Below are 16,126 nucleotides of genomic sequence, written 5' to 3'. Positions count from 1 at the left end.
CTATCAAATCAAGCTGGTTTTAGCCTTAGATGTGGAGAAAGTGGAGTAAAGCTTGTGGTGCATGAATACATTCAACTGGTCTTCCACAAACCTAGAGCCTATAACTAGAACATATACCAGCTTAGGAACCAATAGTTACAAAACAGGCACATGAAAAGCCATAAGAAAGATGTGATGGGAAAGGTGGCTAGTTGGAGGGATGGTACACACAAAAAGAAGTCCTAAAGAAGTGAAAGCAGATGATGGAACCACTAAAAAGTGAAGTTATCTAAGTGATGAGGTAGGCTAGCAATGAAAGGAGACTAAAAAGGCAAGGAGAGAACCAGTAAGTCATGGAATTTGACTGTGTTTATCATTATCATGCTCTTCATTTGGACTACTGGACTATCACAGTTCCAGAGGTTCTCTGTCCCATTCAGCAACTTTTTAGAACATTAATTGACAATTAATTATTAATAATTTATAGTTGTTTTATTACATTAATTATAAACAAGTATAAATAAAATAATAATTAACATTTAGAACATTAATAATTAATTAAATGAATTATCTCCAACCTGTTTGTATTTGTACCATCAGAAAAAAAGAGAAAACTAGCAGTTATAAATCATAAAGTACCAATATTTTCCATTAATCCCAAAATTCTTAAGAGAATCTAATAGCATTTCAGGAAACTTTTTTGTTCACAGTAAAATACTAATTATGTAATGCGTAGTTGTTGATTTATTTTGCTTTTACCATAAACAGAGTACAACCACAAATGACCAAATTTCATATTTAATAGAAGTCAATGTACGGGACTAAATGAATACAACTCGTGTTTTCAGTGCCCAGGACAACCATTCATCCCTTCTCCTAGGAAGGATGTTGAAACACCTTCTTGAATATCAATGTTCTGTGACTGAAAGGGCCCCTCCTCTTAAGAGAACTGCTTGAGAGCTAAGTGACCTTCAGAAATCAGAGGTTAAGTGAGTTGCTCCTGGCTCCCAAGGCAATACTGGAACCCAAGTCTTTCCCTCCATTACCGTCTGCTGTCCCACGAAAGCAGCACAGCTCTCACCCCATAAAATGAGAGGCAGGACTGGGATGCAGGAAGGGTGGACATCTCTCTAATGATTCCAAATTTGTGAAAGCTGATTCAATTTTTAAATAAATACAAGTATGGCTCAAATGCAACTGCATAATACCATTCAAAACAATTTTAAGTAAAAGTCTTTTTAAAATGATACCATGATTCTTTCACAACCTGAAACTTGAGGATTTATTATACAGTATTTTTCATTTCCACAAAAGCACATAAAAAGCATACTCGCCACAATCTGTTTAAATTCCAATCTAAAATATACAAAAGTCATCTCTTTTTTTAACATTCAAATCCCATTAGACTTCTTCTTGTTGTAAAGTCTAAAACTCTGATCATTTGGGGCCTTCTCATCAATACTTCTCAAGTAAACATACGTAACTCCATGGCTTTTCAGGTATTTTCCAATTATGTGACCTCTAGAAATCTTCCAACACTTCACTATCTTTTACCAAGTTTCACACGACTCAGAAACTCTCTGACCTTCAACATAAAACTGGAATTACTTAATTTATCTTTATATTTTTCACACTGGCTCTTTAATCTTTCATAAAAGGACTTTCTCCTTGGGTCCATTTCCCATAATAGTCTTCTCTTAAAAGAATGGTCTTCACTCCATATTTCTCTCCACGAACCTTTATATTTCTCCATATAACTTGACTTCTCAGTATCTTCTTTCCAAATTCCTTCTCCTCTTCTTATGGCTTTTAGCTCTGCTTTTAATAGGTTTTTGTGAATTGTCCAATACACCCTAGAGTTATGATCTAGCTCTTTGATAAGAACAGTTTTGCCGAGCCCTCTTCTCAAAATCTCTTCATTCAAACTCACGGTAAAATACAAGCCCTTGAATAAAAGAGAGTACAGGCTTAGCATCATCTACTCAAAGGTCTCCCCTCCTTCCCCCAACCCCTGTGGCTGCATATGTAAACACATACAACTTACAGAGGAGTCCCTTGACTCTGACAGCTTCAGGACTCCAGGAAAGAGACAAAGAGGGATCCAAGGGCCAGACCCCGGCCCTGGAGCTGTGCCCTTCGGTTCTCCCTCTGACTCTATTTATTTTATTTACTGTATAATTCTTCTTAATTAGTCCAGTTACTTGGTTTCAGTCATAATAAGGCAGATTACAAACCACAAAGTAGAAAGAGGGTCAGCAGTGAGATGGGCACAGAGGAGACAAACACAAGCCCAATAATGGATGGTCAGAAAGGTGGCATCAAATTACCAAGAAGAGAAATATGAGCATCTACAAAACTATTTTTCAGATACTTCCATCTAAAGCTTCAGCCCATGAAAAAGCAAGCTTAATTCATTAATGTGGAGCCCCTTATTTGTCAAAGGATTGAGGAGATGTATTATGGTATAACAATGGCTCACACTTATCCAGGGACTTCCAATTTACAAATGACTTCACAATAAATATAGCAACACGTATTAACATTTTCCTTTTACAGATGACTTGTCCAAGTTCATGAGGCTATTTAGTGTGGGAATTAGGATCTAAGCCAAGGTCTCTAATCCTTCTTGAAGTATCTCCTGGACGCCTGATAAACATTCATCATTGATCGAAGTCATTGACTGATTTGGGTTTTCAACTCTCAGCTCTTCACTTGCTAGCTGGCTGACCAAGGACAAATCACATTTCCTTCTCTACAAAAGAGGATTATACTGTTTGGAATTATGTACGTCTCAGGTTTGTGGTGGGGAAAGTGCACTTTGTACACTGATATAAAAGTCATCTTTCTAAAGTGGATAAAGGGACAAAAGAGACTGTTCTTCTGGCCATGGTTGTGAGCAAGAACTGTCTGTGGAAGGAGAGATGACAGGGTGCATGGGAAGATCCTGCTTCACCTTAGAATTCATGGTAGAGAAGAAGGAAGCTGGGTATTGCCTGACACGGGCCGTCAATTTTGGGAAAGTAGATTTCAAAGGGCTCAGAAAGAAGTTAGGGAGAACTTCAGCCTCCAATTCTCTAATTCTTAAGAAAGTCCACTTTCTCTTCCTGAGAGGAAGAAAAGGTGAGGTCGTCTAGAGACTTTCGAAAAGACAGAAGCAAAAACTTAGCAAGAATAGATGAGAAGCCAGAGAGGGAAAGCTGAACTGACTGAAGAATGGCAAAACAAACTATGGCATATGAATGTAAAGGCACATGCAAATGATCTAAGAAGCAATGACTTCCTACTCGGAAATTGAAGAAATACAGGAAGGCCCATATGAAGTGATACAAAGTGAAGAAAGCAGAAATAGAGGAATAGATGCATCCTACTCCATGATGTGCAAAATCCCAACTGGCTCTTTCAGTGGGCAAACCCTTTGTCACCAGTTCTCTGCTCACACAAGGGCTGCCACCTTTTTCTGTCCTTAATCTCCACTGGGGCTATGACTGAGAGAGGGCTCAATGGCTCCAAGGTGGGCCAAAGAGAAGACTTTCCCAGCTACCCTTTAAGTATCTGAAGGACTGTCCCACCAAAGAGATCAGTGGATGGGTCAGGCGAAGACGCAGATTTAGGCTTAGTAAAAGGGAAAACTTCTGATCCCAAAGTGGAATGGGCTGCTATGGGTGAGAGTGAGTTCCCCTTCATGACAAGTCTTCAAGTGAAAGCTGACCTTTTCTTGATGATGTCCTAGAGAAGGCTGTCACAGGCAGAGACTGATCCTAGAGAGCACAGTGTGCCTGGAGTCAGGAAGACTTGAATTTAAATCCTGCCTCAGACACTTATTAGCTGTGGGACTGGGCAAGTCACTTCACCTCTGCCTCGGTTTCCTCAATGGTAAAATGGAAATCATAATAGCCCCTTTTCTTCCCGGGGTTGTGAGGATCAAATGTGATATTTGCAAAGTACTTAATACAGTGGCTGGCACACAGCAGGCACTAAGTTCTTCCTTCCTAGATGGCCTCTACAACTGCTTCCAGCTCTCAGCCAGGGATTTGCCAGATACTACAGTAAAACCACTGGTCCACTTAGCCACTGCTGTGTACCCTTTTATGCTACTGTTTACCCTGAAACAAGTCAGGCAGTTTGATTTACCTAATGGACTCGATAATAACAACTCAGCTATAACCACAGGACAGCTCTCGTCTTCCACCGGAACTTGTAAAATACAAAAACAGAAACAAACCTGAGCCGGGGTGGGACTGTGATCAGCACCAAGGGCAGGGATGTCCACACTGAGGAGACTGTAGCCATGCAGAAGCACGAAAGCTCTAAGAGTCATGAGATGAGCATGTGGCTCAGGGAAGCATGAAAGACGCAGACCTTACATTTAGTTAGTGCATTCCATGAAGAGGCCAGGAAAACACTCATGGCTGTTCATAGGAAAAAGTAGTCCCATCACCTCCAAAACTCCATCTTTTAAAGGTAATGAATCTGGGTGTGTGTGTGTGTGAGGGGAATGATATCACCTTTAGGGCCTTCACTCAGAGAAGTCAAGAGTGGGCGTGGCCAAAGGCACAGGGGCTCAGCAAGGGTGGGGGCTCCCCTGAAGGCACACTCACCCTCGGAGTTAGGAAATGCCTAGGTTGAGGGCAGAGGCCACACCCTCGTTTTACTTGGACAAACCGCTTCCTCTTTCTATGGATTTTCAACTGCATGTCAGGCAGTAATAGATTATAATTTTCATAGGGTCAATTTTCCATAATTTAAGAGTCGTGCACCTGTAAAAACATAAAGCTAGCTGTAAAAGGGCACTGGGCTTGGAATCAGGAAGACTCATGAGTTCAAATCTGGCTAGCTATGTGACCCTGGGCAAGCCACTTAACCCTGTTTGCCTCAGTTTCCTCATCTGTAAAATGAGCTGGAGAAGAAAATGGCAAATCATTTCAGTGTCTTTGCCAAGAAAACTCCACATGGGGCCACAAAAAGTCAGACACAACTGAAATGACTGAACAACAAAAAGCCTTAAGAAAGAAAACCAACCCTTACTACAGAAGATTAACAGATGTCTCCAGAGAATCAAAACAGGACCAATGGGCAGAAATGACTGCAAAACTGATGGACTGGGTTCAAGGCTCCTACCATCTGGCTGCCTGAGAGGAAGGCAGACACTGCAGTTGACACCGATAGGCTCCAGTAAATCTCTCCGCCACCAAAATGGTCAAGAAATCCAATGAAACTACAATGAATGATTTCTTCCTGTTCTTCCCAGAACGGCGTTAGAATTTGGACAATAAGAAAGGATCCTAGCAGCAAAGCCAGGGCATACAGGGAAGGGTGGCTCCATAACATGCTCAGCAACTGGCCAGAGACATGTCTGTGCAGCCTGCAAGGTTCGTGTCTAGAGACTCAAAGAGTGGGGGTCTCCCTTGAGCAAGCCTTAGGAAACGGATCTCTAACATACCCAGCAACAGCTTCAGGCAGCAACGCGTGCAGTCCTGCAGTGCTCAGATGTAGGGGATTTGAGGTTCTTCTAACCCTCTGTCCATAGAGATCTGGCCAGCCCTATGAACCTCAAAGTGCCTGACGTACAGTAGGCATTTAATCAATGTAGACTGACTGACTGATGGATCTAGAGCAGCCTAAGCCCAGGAGGCAGAGGTCAGTGCAGGAATCCTGGGCAAGACACCCTAATGCACATCCCGGGGAGAGCCTAGCCCTGGAATAACCCAATTCTGAACAAAAACTAGAGACAAGTAAAACAAAAGATAAAGTGAGATAGCAAGAGAAAGAGATGGAGAAGGGGAATCAATCAGCCTAAAGGAGAGGCAGAAAATTATTGTTAAGTACATGATAATACTCTAAATTACAAAATATAGAAAACTTGGGGTACATGTGAAAAACCTAAGATGTTAGCTGCTTTTTCTCTCAGTACTTACTCGATTCACCAACAGGTAGCAAAGAAGTGATGAATTGTCCCTTGCCAGCAGCTGGAACCACAGTACTTGGAAAGGTTTTAACTCCTTTCTCAACCACAGGTGACCAGCCTCAGTGAGCTCCACTCCAGCTAGCTTTATCAGCAGAACCCCACATGGCTGCCCTACACAGGTAAAGGGAGTCATGTTTTTAGCCAGAGAAACATAATGCAAATAACAATTTCCAAGTTTAGTTTGAAAAATCACAAGGTAACATTTATTTTCAAAATACTCAAATTCCTATCTACTTCTTTACCATCAGTTTTCCTTAGGAGATAAATAGGAAGGTGATGACAGAGGTTAAAATGCCAAAGAAATGCCATGTCATTGATGTGTGGCATATAATTCCAGGGTTAACAAATCTCTCTCTCCACACATACCTGATATTTTGTCAATTATTACACAATTGTTAACAAAAATCCTTAAAGTCAAAGTCTTCCATTTTTTTCTTTTTTTTATTTTCTTTTTTTTTTAGTTTTAGTTTTCAACATTGACTTCCACAAGATTTTGAGTTCCAAATTTTCACCACATCTCGCCCCTCCCCCCACCCCAAGATGCCATGCATTCTGAATACCCCTTCCCCTAGTCTGCTTTACCTGCTATCTCTTCCCCCCTTCCCCTTCTATTTTCCCGTAGGGCAGGATAGATTTCTGTACCCCATTTCCTGTATTTCTTATTTCCCAGTGGCATGTGAAAACATTTTTTTTAAACATGTGTTTTTTAAACTTTAGGTTCCAAATTTTCTCCCTTCCTCTCTCCCCACCCACCCTCACTGAAAAGGCAAGCAACTCAATATAGGCTATACATGTGCAGTTATGCAAAACACTTCCATAGTAGACATGCTGTGAAAAACTAACTCTATTTCCCTTAATCCTATCCTTTCCCATTTATTCTATTCTTTCTTTTGACTCTGACCCTTCTCAGAAGCATTTGCTTCTGATTACCCCTTTTCCCAATCTGCCCTCTTTTCTATCATCCCCCTAACTCTTTTGTCCCCTTCCCCTCCTATTTTCCTGTAGGGTAAGACAGATTTCCATACCCAATTGAGTGTGTGTTATACCCTCCTTAAGTCAAATCCTATGAGAATAAGATTCACTCATTTCCTCTCACCTTCCCTCAGTTCCCCTTGACTGTAAGAGCCTTTTCTTTTTTTTTTTTGTGAGATAATTTACCCCATTCTACCTTTCCCTTTCTCCTTCTTCTAGTATAATCCTCTCTCACTCCTTAATTTTATTCTCCAGATATGACCCCTTCATCTTCAACTCAGCCTGTGCCCTCTATCTATCTATCTATCTATCCATCTATCTATCTATATATACATACCTATAATTTTTTCCCCTCCAACTACCCTAATACTGACAAAGGTCTCATGAGTTACAAATATCATCTTTCCATGCAGGAATGTAAACAGTTCAACATTAATAAGTCTCATGATTTCTCTTTCCTGTTTACCTCTTCATGTTCCACTTGAGTCTTGTACTGGAAAGTCAAATTTTTTATTCAGCTCTGGTCTTTTCATCACGAATGCTTGAAAGTCTCCTATTTCACTGAATGACCATTTTTTCCCCTGAAGAATTATACTCAGTTTTGCTGGGTAGGTGGTTCTTGGTTGTAATCCTATCTCCTTGGCCCTGCGGAATATTATATTCCATGCCCTGCGGTCCCTTAATGTAGAAGCAGCTAAATTTTGTGTTATCCTGATTGTGTTTCCACAATACTTGAATTGTTTCTCTCTGGCTTCTTGTAATATTTTCTCCTTGGCCTGGGAACTCTGGAATTTGGCTACAATATTCCTAGGAGTTTTCCTTCGGGGATCTCTTTCAGGAGGAGATTGGTGGATTCTTTCAATTTCTATTTTGCCCTCTGGTTCTAAGACATCAGGGCAGTTTTCCTTGATAATTTCTTGAAAGATGACGTCTAGGCTCTTTTTTTGGATCATGGCTTTCAGAGAGTCCAACAATTTTTAAATTCTCTCTCCTGGATCTATTTTCCAGGTCAGTTGTTTTTCCAATGAGATATTTCACATTATTTTCTAATTTTTCATTCTTTTGGATTTGTTTTACAGTGTCTTGATTTCTCATAAAGTCACTAGCTTCCAATTGCTCTATTCTAATTTTTAAGGAAGTATTTTCTTCGGTAATCTTTTGGACTTCGTTTTCCATTTGTCCAGTTTTGCTCTTTAGGGCATTCTTTTCTTCATTGGCTTTTTGGACCTCTTTTGCCATTTGGGTTAGGCTATTTTTTAAGGTGTTATTTTCTTCAGTATTTTTTTGGGTCTCCTTTAGCAAGCTGTTAACTTGCTTTACATGATTTTCTTGCATCACTCTCATTTCTCTTCCCACTTTTTCCACTACTTCTCTTACTTGCTTCTCAAAATCCCTTTTGAGCTCTTCCAAGGCCTGGGACTGATTCATATTCTTCTTGGAGGCTTTGGATGTAGGAGCTTTGACTTTGTTTTCTTCTTCTGCTTGTATGTTTTGATCTTCTTTGTCACCAAAGTAAGATAATATAGTCTGACTCTTTTTGCACTGCTTGCTCATGATCCCACCCAATTACTTGAGTTTTAAACTCTTCGTTAAGGTAAGAGTCTGTTTCCAATGTGGAGAATGTCCTGTCCCAAGCTTTGGGGTTTTGTACAGCTGTTTTCAGAGATACTTCTAGGGACCTGAAAAGTGTCAATTCTTCCAAGGTGCTATGATAAAGGTTGAGGTGTTTCCTCTCCACAGCCACAAGCTCCACCACGCCAGTGTTCCTCCTCACCCCAGGACCGCCCCTCAGAACTGTGACCCAGATCCAAGCACAGGCAAAGCAAGAGATTCCTGCCTCAGCACTGGCAAAGAGATCCTTGCAATCCCCCTCTGAGCAGTCACTCGATTCCCCCTCAGTCTGTGGGCTGGAAGCTCAGAAGCCAGCTGCTGCCCTCAGGGTGGCTAAGATCTAGCTTCTTCTCTCACCACAGTAACAGACTTTTCCCATTGACCTTCTAAGTTATCTCTGGTGTTCAGGGATTGAGAAGTCTGGAAACCACCACAGCTGCCCTCGATTCAGTCCTCTGAGGCCTGCTCCAGGGTCGCTGCAGCCACGCCAAACTGTGTTCCTCTCCCAGCCCGGTGTGATATACCTTTCCGATCAGCCATCCAGGTTGCCTTGGGCTGGAAATTTGTTTTACTCTGTTTTTTTGTGGGTTCTGCTGCTTTAGAATTTGTTTAGAGCCATTTTTTTGCTGGTACTTGGAGGGGTTTGGGGGGTGAGCTCAAACAAGTCACTGCTTTCCCTCTGCCATCTTGGCTCCGCCCCCCCAAAGTCTTTCATTTTTAGTAATGACAGATTTTGGAAAGACTTTTCACCAATGTTAAGTTTTCTGAGTGTCTTTAAATTCACATGAGTTATTTAAGAAACAACAAAAATGATATAATAATGTAAATTCCACAAGGACTTTAATTTATACCAAAGAGAATAAGATCCAGACAAAGAACAAAAAGAAACATTAAAACCTCACTTTGACTTTGCTCTCAAGAAGCTCTTGGTTTAAGACAAGCAACTTCTTGACCAACTCTCCAACAGATTTTAACTATTCATTACTCGGAGCCCTACAAGTATCACTAAAAAACAAAATTATCTCAACAAGAAACAAATGGTTCCAAATGTGAGATTCATTTCAGGATGAGATGTCTGTATGTAGTCAACTCATTAAGTCACTACCAAAGGACAAAAATCAACCCCAAATTATAAGAAATGACAAACTGAGGGAGAACTATGGCCATCTACAACAATTCCAACCAAACAACTATATGGAGAGCAAGCTACTGAAGCCCCAACAGGGGAAAGAAAAAAAAGGAAAAGGTATCATTTCCTACAGAAGCAGCTTAATCAATGTACCACATCGGGGGCAAGGGGTGACTTGTTCAGACCTGAGATTTAAGGAGATCAGTCTGACTGAAGAGAGAGGATGGAATAGAGTGGAGGGAGACCTGGGGCAGGAAGACCAACCAGCAGCTGATGCAGCAATACCAGTTTAACATCAGGTGCTCAGTAAATCCTCTCTCTTCTCTGTCACAAATCCAATGTGTATAAAATGAGAGGAATAACTTTAATTTCAACATTTTCCTAACGTTCTTAGGTAAAGTCATATGGGGTTTTTTCCTACTTTACCAAAAACACAGAATAGTAGGACTTCCCAAATGTTACTGATTTATATTTATTCCTTATGCCTCTACCTTTACTTACTTCTCCATGATGAAATTAGAGGGACGTGAATGGGAATATGCTCCAACTCCAGCCCCTTTTCAGTTACCCGGTGTAGTCGTCCTCGTAACTTAACGTTATTTTTTATAAATTCCTTAGGAATCTCTGAAGGACTTATAAATTTGGTTGTCTGTTGATTTGAAGGAAAAAAATATAACACAAAAATTCTTGCCAAAACTGTTTCAGTATTTCTGTCATTAAAACAAGAATTTATTGACTCTTACACATCTAGCAAAATATCTTAAACAACATTATCCTCACTTAGTTATTTCTCATTCAACTTGTAATTTGTAATTTCAAAATACCCTGGAGTCAGAGATGAAAATGACACTAGACACTAAAGAAAGAGGAGATCAGGAAGGGACAGCACAAAAAGGAAGACACCATAAGGAAGGGGGGAGGGAACCCAGTGACAATGGCCAGAGCAGTACCACACACCCAGGGCCACGTGTACAAGAGGGTTCTTCAGTCAAGACAATGAACAAAGAGGGTCTGAGGAAACAAAAACCATCTTTGTTTCTATAAAATAGCAGCAAAATCTGCTACCAGACTCCTTGAGAAGGAGAGGTTTTTTTTTTAATCTGGTAAATCTGAAAGCTTCAAGGCACAAAGTAGTCTGTGTGAAACCTATGTGGAACTAAGAAACAGCTTTTTAGGGAAATATACTAAAAATAACTGTAAGGTCCAAAGAATCTCAAAATATGTTTAAAAAAAAACACATGCTAAAAATTAATTTCTTTGAGCAATTCATGAAGCAAAAATCTAAACCACAGAAGTCACCTAGTTAAAAGAAAACAACTTCCTCTGAGATCAAAATAATTGGAGGTAAAAATTTTTTAAAATATATCTGGGCAGGTAGGTGGTGCATTGGATAGAGCACTGGAGTCAAGAGGACCTGAGTTCAAATCCAGACTCAGACACTTGACACTTATTAGCTATGTGACCCTGGGCAAATCACTTAACCCCAACTGTCTTTAAAAAAAAAAAAGTATCATATCTTCTTGTCTGTTCATTCCTACCTTATTGAAGACAGGGAGATGGGTGAGATTATTCGTTCAAGTGTTCATTTGACTTTTTGTTATAGCAATTAATAGGTTTATAATTTTTAAAGTTTAACCTGAATTCATGACATTTAAAAAATAAGAGAATCCCAAGTTACAAATGACATAAAGACAACTTGAGAGGAAAGCCTGGTATTACTTTATGGATTAAGGAAGAGAAAAAACAAGGGCTTTTTGCTTTACAATGTATCCAGTTAAAGAAGTGTAGGAAAAGGAAACAAAAACTGAGGTGAGAATAAACTCCTCAGTCACAAACACAAAACTGTGACTGACAGGAGCAAAAAACACTTAATGATTTTTGAATTTCTTTTCTTCTGGACACTTTGATAGTGGCATTTAAGACAATGAAACAGAAATGAAAATAAGTTTCAACTCCAGAAACAATAAAAAACTGACAGGACACCAATAAATCACGGTTTCATGGTAACAATATGATGATTAGCTACAATAAAATTAATGATCTTTTTCTTTTAAATTGTCAAAAACCATCTATTTAATTAAATGAATTTCTGCTGAATGAGGCAGAAATCTCCGTAGTACTAGATAAAACCACCATGAAAAACATTTGGAGATATCCTAGGGAGAATGAAATGTAAATTTTCTAATGGCAACCTTCTCTAAGACCAAACCTCTGAGTTTCCTTTTCAAGTATGAAATAGTAATTATAAAAAGTGGTACTCTATTTTAAATATAATTTTCAAAGATTTCAATATTAAATGCTTGTAATATAAGAAATAAATGACATACTGCTTGAATTAAAACTGAATCAAGAACTTTTAAAACTGCTTATGAGCTACTTATCCTAAAGGATTTTCAAATGTTAACTTACCAATTTAATACTTCTTGCAAATAACATGACCCCTGCTACTGCCATTCCAGTACTAATATTCTATAAAAAGTACACAATACAAGCCATTAATCATTCATAATAACTGTGTCCAACATTGAATTTATTAACTTTTTCAAAAGTCTTAAATGTGAACACCTCTTCCCATCTGGCTCTAACTATCCCAATCATACCTATCCTTTAAGGTCCAACCAAAGCCCCAGAATTCCTTCCTCCCTGGAGCCTCTTCTGAATTCAGTGATGACAGTTTGGACCATCCAACTTGCCACTACATCATAGTTTCCTCAAAGACAGAAAATACACCATTTACTCTCTCTGAAACCCAGAATGCCTGGTCCAGTACTGCACACATAGTGAGATATTAAGCAATACCACAGTGGTCTAAATGCCGGCTGCCCTTTCAGTCTCCCAACCTGGCTTTTCAGAATCCTGAGTGCAGTCTTTGAGTAACAGCATTGGCTTTATCAGGTGCGAGGTGGAATATTTTTTGTAAATAATTTTGTGTCATTTTAAGCGCATACCCCTTTTTTCCTCAGTATCATGAAATGAAGGGAAAAGGGGAAGCATATATTGAGTGGAATTTGTATTTGAATCAATATGGTACCCTGTTAATTCATCTTACAATAAGAGATTTAGATGTGAAAGAGCGATCAAGGTAATCTAGTCTGACCCCAGATTTTTCAGTTAAGGAAACTGAGGCCCAGAGAGTATTACAGTCACTTGCCCAAGGTCACAGACAGGTGCTTAATAAGTGCCAGGGCCCAGGACTGGAAGCCAACTCCTGTTAACTCCAACTCTAGCACTCTTTCCACTTCATCTTTTTTTTAAACAATCTTGGACTTCCTTTCAGCTACAACACTTCAGTAAAAAATAAAAGAACGCAAGTTTAATTGTTTTAAAATAACTTCATTTAAGTTTAAATTTCTTAAAACTTATTTTACTTTTAAAAGGTATTAATTTTTTTTGTAATTTGTAAATACAATTAGATACATGTCTTCCTAGACTTTCTTTTTTCCTACCTTCTTCTTAGTTACCCTTAAGCCCAGACATACCCCACTTCAGAGACCTCTTCTGTGGATGTTTCAGCTGCCTGTGGTGGCTTTTTTTTTTTTTAAATACTTGGACTCTTTAGGCCTACGTCTATGACTAGAATATTTAGGATAAAAGGTAGTTTTCCTTTTTCCTTGTTCAACAGTCATTGTTTTGTAAACAGTTTGTTTTATTTATTTTTTAATTCATTTATTTATTTTTATTTTCTATTTCTTTATTTTTATTTATATTAATATAATACAATAACACTAAATATACTGCTATCACTTTATTACTTAAAATAAGTTTAACTTACTTAAGGAATCTATCCTTAGTATGCTCTTCCCACCTGTTTCCTAAGGATGGGATTAGATCAGGGGTTCTTGACCCTTAACAAGGGTCCATGGATAGATGTCAGGACTGCGCAGTTGGATGGGTAAAAAAACACATCGTTTTTTACAAACCTCTGCTAGTTAGCATTTCCTTCAATCATTTAAAAACTTTCTTGTGAGGAGGGGTCCATAGATCTTACCAGAGCGCTAAAGGGGACCAGGGGACCAGGACACACACGGACACACACACACACACACACACACACAGAGCTCCCTTTCTGGCCTCCTGATTTCAATGTTGGGCCAGGGGGGAAGCTTCCGCCTCCTAGGACCTTGCAGCCCCTCTGGTCCGGGACCTCCGCCGCTCGGGGACGGGGACAGAGCCAGAGCCTGGGAAGGGTCTGCCCAACATCCAGGCGGGGCTGAGCAACAGGGCTGAGATTCGCACCCCTGACTGCAAAGCCGGCGTCCTGCCCCCTCCTTTCACTCGGCCGGGCTCACAGCGCCGGGATCGGCCGGGACATTACGGTTACTCTCCCAGGCTGACGTCCAAAGGGGGGAGGAGGGCTGGCGCGGGCAGCAGCGCGGGGCTGGGGTCGCCCCCTTTCCCCCGGGATACGCTAAGGGCCTCCCCCGTTACAGAGGAGGAAAGAGGGCTCCCCCGGGGCGTGTCCGAGCCCGGCCAGACCCGGGGCGCCGCTAGGGACCCCTCCCCAGAATCCGGCTCGCAATGCACTAGACATCGCGCGTCACGTAACCGAGGCAACCAAAGCTAAGCGAAGACGAAGCGGGCGCTTTTGCCCGTCCAAGGTCCGGGTCCCTTGGGGGTCGTCCCGGGGGAGGCTCCCCCGTCTGACCCCGGAACCCGGCCCGCGCCCCCCGCCCCCGCCTCTCCGCCGGGGCCCCGGGGTACCCGGATGAGGCAGAGGTTGTCGTCGGCCCACTTGGACAGGAACGCCACCACGTTGAAGTCGGACTTCGTGGAGGTGCAGGCTTGCAGGGGCTCCGGGGCCGGGCCCTCCAGCTCGGGCCACGCAGGGGTCGGGGTCTCCGGGACCGTCTCCGTCCCGAGAGGCTTCGGGAGCAGGGGGCGGCTCGGGAGCTCCTGCGCTGAGATGGGGCTGCGCTGGGAGGGGACCGGGGGCGGCGGCGGCGGCGGCATCACGGGGATCAGCCGAGGCATCAGGTTGACCAGCGGCGACCACTTGGGCGACGGCAGATGAGCGGGCGGCGGCTCCGCATGCTGCTCCGGGGGGCGCGGCGGCGACACCGACTTGCACTCCTTCCCCATCTCGGGGCGCAGGTGTCGCAGTCGGTCGGTCTGCGCCTGCGCTTGCGCTGCGGTCTAACGAGGCCAGTCGGCACCTGCGCCTGCGTGGCGGTCTGCCTAACGACACCGGTCTGTGCCGGCGCCGCTGTCTAACGAGGTCAGTCTGCGCCTGCTCCTCTGCTGCTGCCTCCCCTAGTGAGGCAGGCCTGCGCCTGCGCCTCTGCCGCTCCCTGCCTAGCGACGCCGATCTGCGCCTGCGCCTCTGCTGCTGCCTCCTCTAGCGAGGCCGGCCTGTGCCTGTTCTTTTGGTAGGCCTCGAGCCGACCTCCGTTTCTGCCTCTGTAGCTGTTACTGTTGCTCCTGCCTAACAAGGCGGAGCTAGAGTCGGAGTCCGTGTCGCGCGCCAGACCCATCACGCTACCAACCGCCGGCCGTCCCTCGCGCGACCAGCGTAGTCCTCCCTGCACCCACAACCCGCCCCGCCCCGCGCGCGTGCACTTAGTCATTGGGCAGCGGCGCGCGGGCCTGGTTACGTAGCTGCGCCCCAGCGCACTACGCATGCGGCCTCGAGGGACGGCCCAGCCCACGTGCGAGGAGTGCGACGTCCCTTGACCCCTGGCCCTTCCCAGTGTCCTCTATTTTTCCGTTTACAAGCAGTCTTTTTATATCTCCACCCCATCCCCGCTTCTTTAGGGAGAGGAGGGGTGACCCACCAGGCGGGGGTGTGTGGCCCTCTAACTGAATCCAGACTTCGCAGAACAAACCCCCTTAGTGAAAGGCCTCGAGCCGCAGGTTCCCCACCCTGGTCCGCTTCCCCTCCGCCCTCGTTTTGGTTTTGGTCGGTCTGAGGCCCCGCCCCCTCAGCGCCCCGCCTGACCGTAGGGGGCGCTTAATGCCAGCTGGTTGCCTCGACGACGGGCAGGCGTCACTTTGTTCCTGGTTCTTGGATCTAGGAGCCCGAGGAGGCTTCGCATCTTTCTGGATGGGAAGGCTCTTAGTAATAGGATGACATATAGCGTTATATACCAGTTTTATATGCCAATTCCAGTTCACCTACTGCAGATAAAGGACCCCTGGCCGGGGATGCCGGGTGGTCTTCTGACCATAGGTGGCCAACCACGGGGTCCCACTCGTGTTTCCGCCTCCCCCTCCCCAAGTTATTGTGTTGACTTTACCCCCTGCTTTGTACTGGAGAGGAAAGCTAGTGGATTCCTCCCTCCCTGTCTACCTTCCCTCCTTCCCTTGATACATACTAGCGGTGAGGCCACGGGCAAATAACCCAGCCTGTCCAGTGACAAGATCGGCAGCTTGTCAATAGCTTCGTGGTTTAGAGGGCCTTCCCAGGAGGGCAGCCCAGCCCCACGTCAGCCTACAAATCCAGTGTTTTCGCCACACCGCATGTTCTTGATTTA

At 43.2% G+C, this 16,126-nt stretch overlaps 1 protein-coding gene across 3 annotated transcripts; it reads right to left on the bottom strand.

The window, feature by feature from the left end:
- Window positions 1–555: 555 nt before the first annotated feature.
- On the bottom strand, window positions 556–14,609 carry CUNH3orf33 (chromosome unknown C3orf33 homolog). Of its 3 annotated transcripts, XM_027876181.1 has the most exons (6): window positions 14,358–14,444; window positions 12,257–12,366; window positions 12,066–12,125; window positions 10,158–10,305; window positions 5,895–6,055; window positions 556–1,924 (listed from the first exon to the last, which is right to left on the bottom strand). In XM_027876181.1, exons 3-6 carry the CDS (start codon window positions 12,108–12,110, stop codon window positions 1,523–1,525), a joined length of 756 nt encoding a protein of 251 aa, XP_027731982.1. In that variant the 5' UTR covers window positions 12,111–12,125; window positions 12,257–12,366; window positions 14,358–14,444; the 3' UTR covers window positions 556–1,522. The 3 variants fall into 3 exon arrangements, with proteins under 3 accessions (XP_027731982.1, XP_027731980.1, XP_027731981.1); XM_027876179.1 differs by lacking the exon at window positions 12,257–12,366 and having other exon boundaries at window positions 14,358–14,609; XM_027876180.1 differs by lacking the exon at window positions 14,358–14,444 and having other exon boundaries at window positions 12,257–13,296.
- Window positions 14,610–16,126: the final 1,517 nt, after the last annotated feature.

This window comes from Vombatus ursinus, unplaced genomic scaffold, assembly GCF_900497805.2.
Source record: "Vombatus ursinus unplaced genomic scaffold, bare-nosed wombat genome assembly UNPS02014810.1, whole genome shotgun sequence".
Classification (NCBI taxonomy): Eukaryota; Metazoa; Chordata; class Mammalia; order Diprotodontia; family Vombatidae; genus Vombatus; species Vombatus ursinus.
This window is presented reverse-complemented; position numbering and strand designations above follow the sequence as displayed.